The 12486-nt window shown below is 38.9% G+C and overlaps 1 protein-coding gene across 2 annotated transcripts in view; it reads left to right on the top strand.

Moving 5' to 3' along the window:
- The window catches only part of Cad74A (cadherin 74A), a 103631-nt gene that overhangs the window by 83098 nt on the left and 8047 nt on the right, over positions 1-12486 (top strand). For both annotated transcript variants that reach the window (XM_084588977.1, XM_084588976.1), the window contains exons 35-39: positions 2627-2719; positions 4467-4599; positions 7805-7929; positions 8036-8067; positions 10556-10586. In XM_084588977.1, coding sequence (XP_084445103.1) covers positions 2627-2719; positions 4467-4599; positions 7805-7929; positions 8036-8067; positions 10556-10586 — 414 coding nt within the window. The remainder of the gene's footprint in view (positions 1-2626; positions 2720-4466; positions 4600-7804; positions 7930-8035; positions 8068-10555; positions 10587-12486) is intronic.

Genomic DNA, 12486 nt, shown 5'->3' with positions numbered 1-12486 from the left:
TGTACTAGGAAGAGTTGTTTTTTGTGCTGAAATTATTGAAAGGCACAATGCTGCCGTTTGGAAAAAACTGTAACGTCAGCTTTGGCACGTTATTAACGGCGCAAGTGCAAATTTTAATTGACAGTGATCGTGTGCGGTCCCTCTTTATGTGCGTTCCAAACCATTTTTCTGATTATGCCTTGAAATACATGTGTCAGAACCCGTTTCAAGGAAAATAATCATAAGGTGAGGCAGTAGCCATCGCGCCAGCACGGCCATAGGAGCGATGACATATAACGATCATGGGGCTGTGGCCACTGCCATGTGAGGAGTCTGATCACGCGACGGTCAGTTGTGAGCATAGAGTTGCTTTTAATCACATTGCATGCATACGTGGACTTTTCTGTCACAAAGCTTTGTGAGATCAGTGGAGTGTCACTGAACGTAGCATGCAATGTGCGCCTAACCGCGGATCTGGATCTGTGTTGTTCGCTATATGTAACAGCTCGACATGGCAAATGTTTCAGGCAGTCAAATTAAACTACTGAAGAACCCTGGCGACGACCTTGCATTTTGAAGTACTAGTTAATATATATATGCACCTGTGTTAAGGGGCAGACTTTTTTTTTAATTTTTTAAGTGTTCACATAGTATCAGTTTGACAGCATTGAACGTGAACACAAAATGAGCGCAGCTATAGAATTTCATTTTAGCTTAGCCTGCAAGCATCTCGATTCCCGGGGTTTTCCTTATTAATTTAATAATGCTGCTGAAGAACTGAAACAAAATAATAAGACAAATGGCTGTAATTTAGAAACTGTTTCAATGCTTCAGTGCATGCTAATTGATTATGGAATGAAATTGTCTTCTGCAGCAGAGGTGTTTATTCTTTGCTCACAGAAGAAAAACAGTCGGGCAAAATCAGCAGCGAAGCAAGACATTAATTCCGAAAGCAAAATTACAACTATCCCTAAGTTGTAATTCTTAAGCTGCTCACCCAGCTACTTGGAAAACAACAAAACTCATGGTGAAAAAAAAAATTGAGTGGCGGTTTACCTTGCATAAGCACGGATATACATGCAATGTTTACAGCCCATGTTTAGAAAAGTATTGCTTCCGATAGCTTTGTTCTACCACGCCTTGCTACGTTTAGCTAAGTACTTAAAGGATTCCTTTGGTTTTCAATAGGATTTAGGGGGCCTAATTAATGTCCTTAGTACCACTGTGTCACAGAAGGTGAAGCCAACGACCTTCAATGCGCAGTAGGAAAGACCGACAGCTTAGCGCGCGAAAAGAAAAAAAAAACTGGGTACGTAATTAGATTGTGCAGTGGTCTAGCGCTGTGGCTAGCAAAGCTAACTTTTTCCTTCATCCCATGACCGCAACTTACTGGCGGCGAGTGTTTCTTGGAGTGATTGCTTTAAGGAGGTTTCAAAGCCACCCAGGTGAAATTTCGCTTAGAATGCGGGTTAATTCTTCTGCTTAAAAAAGACCATTGTAAAAAATTATAAATTTACATCGGCATGAGTTAGATAGTTGGCTAATAACAAAAATGCTGTGAAAAAGTGGAAGTCGCAGTAAGAGCAGAAAGTATGTGTTGGATCTTGAAGGGATGTCTCAAACGCGGCCAATTAACCGCGCGGCGAGCAGATGTCACGCAGTGAGTGGACGTGTAAACGGGCGTCAGCACCCCCTGGACCTCCCTCTCCGGAGCATCGCGGAAAGGCTTCAGTGTCGGTAGTGCGGTCCTCACACTTCCCCTATTCTAGCCACTGTACCTATGTTCACATTGTTTTCAAGGTTGCCTTCAGATTTTTTGTTCTAGTCAGCAGCTGGAATAAAATTGAATTCATCATCACACAATCACTAAGTTTTCCCCTGAGAGAAGTGAGAAGGAGGCACAGAAATTCCCCCTAATACGAGCATAGCATGTGTAGGCGTGGACTCAGGATTCTCTTGAAAGCTACATCTCCGATTTCTGCCATGCCTTTTTAGAGGGAATCTTACAGTAAGGTTTTGGTCTTGAGTGGTATCAGTGGCCTGGGAAATGCACCTTCGCACATTAGCTAAGTGTAAATCTAGATCAAGTTTTCATATTTCATTAGCGGTTTTAGAATGGCTCACGATGTAGCAGATTGGTTCTCCTAGCCCTGCCATGCAGGCTTGAATTCAGCTCGATTTTCAGAGGTTTAGCTTTATTTTCAGAAGAGTATTGTTCTGCTTTCATGTGTAAAAACATTAACTGTACTATTCTATTTTATCTGGTGCTTTAGCAAAGCAAACCTGCACAATTTTACTCTCATGTTTCTGCATGCAGCAGCTAGTTTAGGCAACAGTTACATCTTTGCTGCTTTCTTCTGAGAAAAACAAAACTAGTGGCAGTTCTCTGGGGACATCAGTGTCATAGGTACATTGATCCTTGTGGATGAAGATTGTGGCACACTTGGCAGGAGTGCAAATTACATAGAACCAGCCACGACATGTGACAACCTGCTGCCTCCCTCTGCGTACAGTACTGTGTTTTTTTTTTTCTTGTGTGTGTGTGTGTCTATGTTTAAATTTGAGGAACCTGAGTGCTTGCTTGTAAATATATTATCCCAGATCAGAAAAAAGAATCCACTATTAATTTTTATATCTTCATGCGCAGAGACTTAAACCAAGCTCTTGCCAGTGCTGTGACTGCCAACATTTATGACACCCAGTATTCAACGAGGGAAGATGGAAGCCTCGACTTTGAAAGGTGAGTTTTAAAATTTTCTAAGCTAGAAGATGTGTAAAAAAAATAATAATATGGCTACAGTAAGCCTCTTTTGGGGTATAACTTCCCGAAATAACAAAATATTACCCCAGTAAAATATTTTTACTCACTTGGGCACCGATACCTGTATGAAATTTCTTTCAGTAACGAAACATCTTAAAGGGTAATAATCTGCTAGTGAAAGGCTCCCTCAAGAGTAAACCAAGAGCTTTCTTTATGTATAAACGAGCTAGTTTAAAGACAAAGCAGAATACTCCTATCCAGCTTTAGGTGCACTTTTATTACAAGAAGCTCTTTCAAAGTTGTTTCACTTTTAATAGCAACTGACTGTGTTGAAGCAGTTAATGATGCTGCAGATGATAACAGCTGTAATTAAGCTTTATATTCTGCAGTTTGTGAGGCAAGAAATGCCTTTGTATGTCTGATTTATTGCTAAATAAATGATAAAATGGCATGACAAATGTACACTTTATTCAATAAGAAAAATAGTGTGGAGGGCTATGCAAGTGCATTTTGTTAGCAATGCACTGTTTTTGCCAAATTGTAGTTTTCACAAAGCTGAAGCTTTCTGCAGTCACATTGTTATGTTGTTCGATAGTTTAAATTTTGTGACGGCTGTAGAGATTTGCAAAAGTTAAAGTTAAGATTTGCAAAAGTTTAGGATGTTTACAAGCAGTTCTGCACAAACGTAAAGCTTTATGTCAGCATGGCACAGTGAAAGGTCGTTAATTCAAGCTTCAGTACTCTGAATTTTTAGATAATTCGTGCTGTATAACTTGGTTTGTCCAAGCTCCATAATAGTAAATGTATAAAAAAAGCCTGTAAGCATATTGAGCATTGTAGCCATTTTTGCGGGGAGCGCTGCCACTGCAGCATTGCACCATGAAGGACGCAGGAGATGGAAATGAAAAAAAAAAATAGTCTTTACGAGATGTTCTCATCCCAAATGCATGTGACCGTTGCTCAGTCCGTCACGAAATAAATATACCATGATGCAAGCGGTTCTTAATAGTTTTGTGGGGATTAATTCGATCATTCAAACTTTGGATAATTAGAATTTTTTTTTCTGCTCCCTTGAAGTTTGAATTAGAGAGCTTTTACTGTATAGCAAATTTCTGGGTGTACAGTAAGCTGGCACTAAGTATTCTGTTGCATGTAGCTAAACCATGTGTTGCCATCAGAACGAAAGGAAGACTATGATAAAAAAAGACTAAGTTGCATTTTATTTGAAGAACAGTACAACAGAGGCAACACACTTCTCTGCCCGAACTAGTTTTGCACACTTACAGCATCCACAAATGCACTGCGGGACATGTAACCAGATTCCTAAGCTTTTGAGTATGCCACGTGCAGATAGTGGAGGCTACCATACTGATGTTCACATTTATTTTTGCTAACCCTATCTTAATTTGATGGTGGTAATGTTACGTTTGACTACAGCATCATTCAGTTAATATCCTGGAAAATCACACCATGAAGGCCTTTTTTTTTTTTGTCTTTCTGTTTTATGGTTTCTCGTGCTGCTAGCACCATATAATAAGCGTAGAAGTTTCACAAAGAGCACTGGTTAAGAGGAGAAATTGGAAACATTACTGTGCTAGGGCTCAGTTGCTGCTTCTTGGAAAAAAAGCTGATATGTGTTAATGCTTCTGTGTGCTGTGTGTTTGGTGAGATTGCTGTCACTATTGCTGTGCACCACTTAGCTGGAAATTGCTTTGTTTCCATGCAGTGCCAGCTCTTGCTTTCAGCTGCTTGAGAATGGGCTAGTTGTAAGCCCTGACCTTGTAGTCAAAATGTTGGACATGTCATCATCACATAAGGTACAAGCACTCTACCACAACTATAGCATTGTAGGCATTGAGGTGAGTTAGAAAATGCATTGTGATATTTTCTCCTGTTGTAAAATTGCCTTCTTTCAAAGGTGAAACTACAGACGAATGGAAAAATCACCACAAGGAAGAGAACTATGTTTTCTGCCTTGTGGTTTGTTTTTTTTTCATTTGGCTGTAGTTGCACTTTTGACATGAACCAACTAGTTCAGATCCAGATTGTCCCGCCTTCTTTCATAACAGTTGTAAATTAATGCCTGTTCACGAACGTTTGGCCAGAGCAGTTTAAAATCAAATTTTAACGATGGTAGTGTTTCTTTAAAATGACTCCCTTCTCACATTATATTCATCCAATTGGGGTAATTTAATCATTGTCTTATTCTTATGTCATTACTGCTTATGCTCGTAACAACATTAAAGAAAGGGTGTGGCTGCTAATGTATAATGTCATAAAAATGGCTTGAATCTGTCCCCATTTGTCACAAAATCATGGTAAACTAGAGGTCTTAACTGCGATAAGCTTCTGAGGCTATGTTGCGACTCTTTATGTATATCGTATGAGCTGCACAAGAAACCATTGAGTTGCAGGAACTGGTGTCACAACTATGTTTGTGTCTATAGATCTTGTGTTGTGTAAAAAAAAAATTATAGGAAAAGTTGCTGCATGAGTTATGGGTCAGAAAAGACAGACCATTAGACAGGTCCAGTCTTGTGTTTTGAAATTTAAATACTGAAATAATTTTGTTGTTGTTGTTGTTGTTGTTATTATTCTTTACCTGATGTGGAATCTTTTCGTTTCGTTGTTGGAAAGCGTTAAACCTTGGGTCTAATTTCTGGCATAATGAGCTATCTCATGGCTATTATGCAAGTTTCATTATAAGTTAACTTTGAAATAGAGCTAAAATAGATATTGATCATTTCAGTAATTTCAGACAGTAGCTACACTTAGCTTGACTCCATACAGTGCATGCTGCATTATGTGGCTTCATAGTATGTGCACAAAAGAATGGGCACTATGTCAAATAAAATCCCATAACAAGCAAATGAGAATAAGCAGCGCAAAGGAAGCTATACAATGATCAGAGCAATGTTATCTCTTTCAGTACTTTTATTACAGTTTCCCTAGGGCAGAATTTAACTATGTTAGATACCCTAGCAAACTTTTCCCACTCCATTCACAGTTTGTTATATAAATATAAAAGGCAGCTGATTAAATGCTCCTATTGTATTGTTTTTCTTTTTATTGTCGCTATTGCTCAGTCTGAACGAGAACCAAACAACGGTTGAAGGGAGCCTCAGTTCGCAAGCCAATCCAATGTTTCGACAAAGGGACTTGTCTTTGTCTGGGCCACATGGATATAAGTCCCCTTGTCGAAGCGTCAGCTTGGCTTGCGAAGATGTGAGGCTTCCCCTCAGTTGCTCTTTGGTTCTCTTTCGTAGTGCGCAGCCATCTTCCCCTCATTCTACCACTGCTCACTCTGACACATGTGGAGTGAGGAGGGTTTTCTTTTTATTTATATATATATATATATATATATATATATATATATATTCTTGTTAATATAAAGGTGTTCATTTTTTATTATTAAAAACATACATATAACTTTAAATTATAGCCAGATCACCTTTTTCTTTAAAAGGAACTGACCAAAATGTGCTGCGAAATTATGCTGGTAAAGAAAAGTCCTTGCTTCATAGTGTATATAGACTGAGCACTCTAGTATCCAGGAAACGAGGATTTGTAATGTGAAGTTAGCAGTGAAAATCACATGAAACAAGTGGCCTCCATACGGCAAAGCATTGTTATTAGCATCGGTGTAGTGCACCATGTGACCACACCTCGGGAAATGTCATTTATTTTCTTCAATGCACAGTGTTCTTTTTTGATTCAGGGCTGATCTTTATGTTTTATTATATCTTGCGCTTTCTCCAGTGTGCCCTGCAATAAAAAGCAACACTCCATTTTCAGCGCTGATGATCTTTTAGCTTTTGTCATTGCAGAATTTGTCATCACTATGTTATGAAATTTTTTGGATAAAGCGGTAACCACAGCTGTCCACTAAAACTTCTGTCGATGAGGCATATGTCCCTGTGCCATAACGGTTTTGAGTGTGGAAGCTGAAATGAATGCTACTGTCTACTAAAAGTGTTCATTTATTATCTGGAGGGTGAATGTATATTAGGTTTTGGTACGCTTCTTTTGCCGACATGCAGTTGCCATTGTGGTCACTGCTCGTGGTTTCTAGCATAGCACTCTCTAAAAATGGCGCATGGACTGATTCTCCAAAAGCCTTTGCTACAGCATTTCTCCTGCATCGGTATTTATTAGTGAATCTGTCATTCGCTGAAGATAACCTGCCTGAACATGACGTTTTTACATCTGCTAAATATGCATGCAGCCCATTAATTGAAATATTAGTAGTTACAAGTTGCCAGACAACTGTGCGAGGAAGCAGTCATAAAGTGCTCTTGAAAAACCACTCAGTCTCTGGTGCCAAGTCAGGAATGAGTGAAATTGGTCATCCTTTGAGCAAGCTCACAAAGAGACCTGGCTGCTTTTGCGTAAACGTCGAAGCATGGGCGAGGTCACATTGTTTTTGTGGCTGGATTTTCGTTGGTAGTACTGCAACATTGTCTGCCCTCCATAGAGTTTTCTTTAGAAGGCCTTTTTTTTTTTTACATTTCTTTAAATGTTTTTAACCTTTAATCTGTTTTCTAAATACCTGGGATGTATAGTGGAGTCAGGAAACCCTAGTTCAATTTGTCATGCGGTTTACTTTCCTCAGATTGCCGCATGCGCTTGTGTTTGCCCATTGGAAATTTCCTTGCGTGACTCCCATCCCTCTTATTCTGAGCAGCGTTTGTACCATAGCTAAGTTGTTTTATGTTATTGTGGATTTCAAGTTAGTAGTAAACTGCACTGTGTACAAAATAACGCATAAATAGCTGTGTCAGCTGGAGTCCAAATGCAGTTCAAGGTAAATTGGGGACAGGGACCCACTTTTGTTCACATGTGTACATGCAGCATATTTTAGGGCTCCAAGAACTAGACTAGCTAGGTCAGGTCTAAAACTGATCAAAAGCAGTCATGTTCGTAAAACACTGTACACACAAGGGCATATGGCATTTGTACCTTACAGTTTGTCTCATCCTCATGATGTTGCGCTTTCTCATTTTTTGATGATTATAGAACTGAGCCTTACTTTTTCTTTTTTTTTTTTTTGGTCTCTTTGTTCAGAAGTGTACACCTGGAAGGAACCCCTACAAGATGAAGTGGACAGAAATATGTGTTTTGATTGTTGCCTGTCTCATTGCTGTTATGGGATTTATACTGACTGTGATACTCTGCTTTGTTCGAGCTAGGTGAGTTGTGCATATCCTGCTTTGGCTTTATTCAGCTTTTTTTGTCTGGTAATTGCAGTGCGTAGTGTGTGTGCTGTATAAAGATTATTCCTGTAATTTGTTACAGCTACAAGAATAACCTCAAGAGGAAACTAAAACGTGAGTTATCCTTTTTTTTTTTCTTGTTTTCATATCCAAGGTAATGCAGGTAATTTCTGAATACAGAATGGTAGGTATGTTCTGATACTGTTGTTATAACTTTTTTTGTGTGTGTGTCTACTAGTTCGTTTATTAGTTAACTGAGCCATGCCTAAAAAGGCTTTCAATATCCTCTGAGAATATTCTTTATTCTTTATTCATACAATACCCGCAGCGCCACTAGGGCATTACAATGGGGGGCACAAAACATCATAAAACAAATCCACAGTTTTGCGGCAAACTACATCCTCTGGCAATGCGTTCCAATCATTTATGGTACGCGGAAAAAATGAATACTTAAACAAATCAGTACGGCATTGGTATGCTCGAAGCTTCAATTTATGGTCATTTCGAGAAGAAACATAGTGTGGTTGCTGTAAATAATTTGAGACAGTGATTCCGGTTTGATTGTGAAAAATGCTGAAGAACAATTTAAATCGCAAATTTTTGCGTCGTTCATTTAAAGGGTACCAGCACAGTTCACGTTTCATATTGGTAGCGCTGAGAAATCGATCATACTTCCCCATAACAAACCGAGCAGCAACAGATTGTATACGCTTAATGGCGTCAACATGCACACGATGGAACAGGTCCCACACAGGACAGGCATACTCTAATATCGGCCGCACATAAGTCTGATACGCAACCTGCTTTACTTCGACAGACACATTCTTTAAATTCCGTTGCAAAAAGCTTAGAGCCCTTCCCGCCTTACTGGCTGTATTATATATATGCGAAGCCCACGTCCCATCTTCAGAAAACGTGACTCCCAGATATTTGTAACTCGCTTCATTTTTTATTATTTGATTATCCAAGAAATATGTATTAAGAAGTTTGTTGCGTTTCTTTGTGAAACTAACATGAATACATTTCTTGCTGTTCAAGAACAGAGAATTTTCCCGACACCATTGTTCTATTCGAAAAATATTGTCCTGGAGCTGTGTGGAACCCATTTCATTTGTCACAACAGAATACAAAACACAGTCATCCGCATACAGTCGCATGTTAGAGATTATTCCATTTGAGATATCATTTATAAAAACAAAAAGCAGCGGACCCAGAACAGATCCCTGGGGGACACCAGATGTAACAGAGACCAAACTGGAACTGGAGACCAAACTAGAAAGTAAATGTGCCCATGTCAATTGTTCAATGCCATGAACCTCCCAGAACAACATTAGTGTTGTACACAGTATGCAGATGTCAAAAAGTGACCACACAGAGAACTCATTCTCTCTTTAGCACCTTCTGTGCTCTCACAGCTTGGGCTCTCTATATTATATGTTTATCAGTGGAATGTGGACTACACATATTCATGCGAGGAGTGAAACATATGCAACGAGGAGGCGTGACTCTTGGTCTGGTAAAAATACCTGATATACTTTGTAACGATATGTATTTCTATGATATACAGTACAGGAAAGCATAATAGTGCAGTAATGGCATCACACGAGTAATCACCTTGGGTACTGGCACTATTGGGCTAGTTGTGGCTCGTTTGTGAAAGGAGAAAAAAAAGGCTTATCACATCTTTGCCCTATGTTCAAAGCACCAACCAGCTCTTTTTTTTTTCAGGTTATTCTCTAAAATATTTATGGCACGGACTGCTTAGTAGTATGTTTAGGTTATATTCATCAATGCCTTTGTTTAAGTTAAGTTCACTTACTTTCAGTATAGTTCTCTAAATTTCACTGACCACTGGCATCGCTCGTACAGCACAGCTTAATTATTTGTCATACTTTTGACCCGCTGCTGTTGTGCCCAGTGGTGCCAGGACCTTGTCAGGAGACTAATTACCTCCTTTTGACCTGCCCCATGGGCAGTACCATGTATTGCCCACACAATCACTGAATGAACTGAATAATAATAAACATTTGAACTTCAAGCCTGCATACAGACCTTATGATGTTGTCTTCAGCATTCATTTTGGTGAGGCTGCTGTGCTTTGTAAAATGCAAGAGAGGTCACACATCTTGCTAGGAAGCTGCTTCAGGTATGAGCAACTAGAATATGGTCAAATTAGTATTACTATGTACCTGAAACAAGTGTTATGAAAACCTACACGTTTAATTACGCAGATGTTTTTTTTTTTTTTTAACTTGCTTGTGGAGAAAGCATACACCTTAGGTAGCATAATATATTACAGTGACTTCTGCTCAGCTCGTGATTGTTCAGGTCATGTAACATGTTATATACCATATAAAACTTGCTGTCAGAAGTCTGCTCCAAACAGTACATTATTCATGACTGCAGTAGTGTTTACATTGTATTTATGAAGTTTTATTATTATTATTAACTTTTATTTATTTTATTGCATTTCCCACTGTAAAAAAATTTGGAAACACTCAGGGTTAGATCTGAGATATTTCTGCATTTCAAAAGTTTCATACACTTGGAATTTTTTGCACTTATTGTGTTCTTTGCATTCTTCTCTTGCTTTTAATTTCAGAGCGTGGTCCAAGACGACTATGTGAGCAGACGTAAGTGGTTTTATATCAACATATTTTATCCAATTATTGCTGCAGCTTCCAGTGCAGTACTTGCATAAATTAGTGAGGCATAAAAGAAACCAGCTGTGTATATTATGGTACATTTTAATTCAAAGATATTTATTGTATTTTCATAAAGGATAGATGAGACATTTTTTTGTAGTTTCGCATTACGGTTGTGAGAGTGCTATGTCAACGTTGTGCCTTTGCATTAAAAATTGATCGTGTTGCTACAAGTGGGGCTTTCCTTACCAAACTATACCAACCCTTAGCCTAACTGTGACCTTAACAATCAACAGAAGCCCCATCCAGTGCCAGATGATGATAGTGGCATGCAGGATCCAATGCACTACTACCACACTACTTTCAGCTATTTTTCCTACAGCTGTCTGTGTGTAAGGATATAAAGTGCTTGTGTTTTACACTTTTAGCTTAACAGTGAAGCCATTACTGAAGTCAACATTATTTGAAACAAACACAAAAAGTGCACAAACTGAAAAAAAAAAAAAAAGTCTTAGGATCTATCTGCACACATCGTACAGGTACAAAATGTAGCTGCCTGGTACTTGTTCGCACCGCTGTTCCTGCTCCCATGCCTCTCTTTGATCAGCACTTGTATCTTATGCATTTTTTTAATGCCTTTCATTATAGCTGCTTTCTTGCATTCTCATTTCTTTCCTTCAGTACTCTGTTCTTGGTACTGCGCCTTTCTCAACCTTCTCAACTCCACTATTGAGCCGCTTTGCAAATTGGCATGTCCTGCCATCCTTCTGCTGTGCTTTATTTGGGCACAGTTGCTCTAGTATTATGGTTTCTTCCCACACCACATGCACCTTGTCTGTCGAAGGATTGTACCGTTTTCTGGCATCACTATTCAAGATTAGATAGTTACAAACTTGGCTAGTTATTGTGAACTGACAAATTGATGAAATGGTCACTTACTTTGAAGGACTGTGAAAGTACGTACAGAAGTAATCAAAATCAGGAGCTAGATTTATGTGGTGAAACATGGTAAAAGACAAAAATGAAAGTGTTATTAGAAAAAAAGGCTGTTAAAGTAAAAGAGGATTTCTGTTCTGGATCATACTATTGACAAGAAAAGTAAATGAGCAACAAGACTGGATTAAAAATTTTTTTTCCTATGTTGTTCTGCAGTAAAAAAAACGACCTCCAAAGTAACTTTAGCGTTCCATTAGCTTTTCTAACTGCTAGTACTGTAACCAAACCAGCCTTATTTTATTTTATTTAAAACTATTTAGTGCAATATTGGCACCAAAGAAGTGAAAAATTCCAGTTTGAAGTAAAGAAGGTGTGAAAGAAGCATTGTAGGTGTGGAAGGGGAGAAGAGTCCTACTGGAAGGTCAAGTGATTGTAGGTCTCCTGAAACATGGTCAAGATATGGTACCTACAATACTTACAATGCTACGTCTCCTGACATCAGGTGTTCCTCAAATATGGAAGTTGTTGTTGTGAAAGGTCTTTATTTGCCCCAAAACAATTATTTGCTCAATCATTATTGCTGGTCTCCATACCATTGTTCTCCTTGTACAGTGTACAATCTTCTGTTTCATAAAACGCATTTCAAATGCCGCACTTTCTGAACAACAGTGTGATAAGCCTTCTAGGATGTCATTCTAGGCTGCAGCAAGTCCAGCTTGCTATTACTCCTAGCAATATGTGGTTGATGTGAGCTGTTGTGGTTAGCTCACATGCTTCAGTGAGCCAGTCTACATAACACTTTTGCAGCCGATCCTTAAAAAGCTTATTAATGCAGATATCAAGAGCTGGTCTGTCATGCCGCCGGGTATAATTCCGAGTGCAGCTTTCACTCTGTTGGCTAGATGCCCATGGTAGGAATCGAGGACGAGAAGCGAGTTTTTGGAAGGGCCTC

The sequence above is a fragment of the Amblyomma maculatum genome, chromosome 1, assembly GCF_055883805.1.
Source record: "Amblyomma maculatum isolate TAMU_Amacu chromosome 1, ASM5588380v1, whole genome shotgun sequence".
NCBI lineage: Eukaryota > Metazoa > Arthropoda > Arachnida > Ixodida > Ixodidae > Amblyomma > Amblyomma maculatum.
Note: the sequence above shows the minus strand (reverse complement) of the source record. Positions and strands in the feature narration are given on the sequence as shown.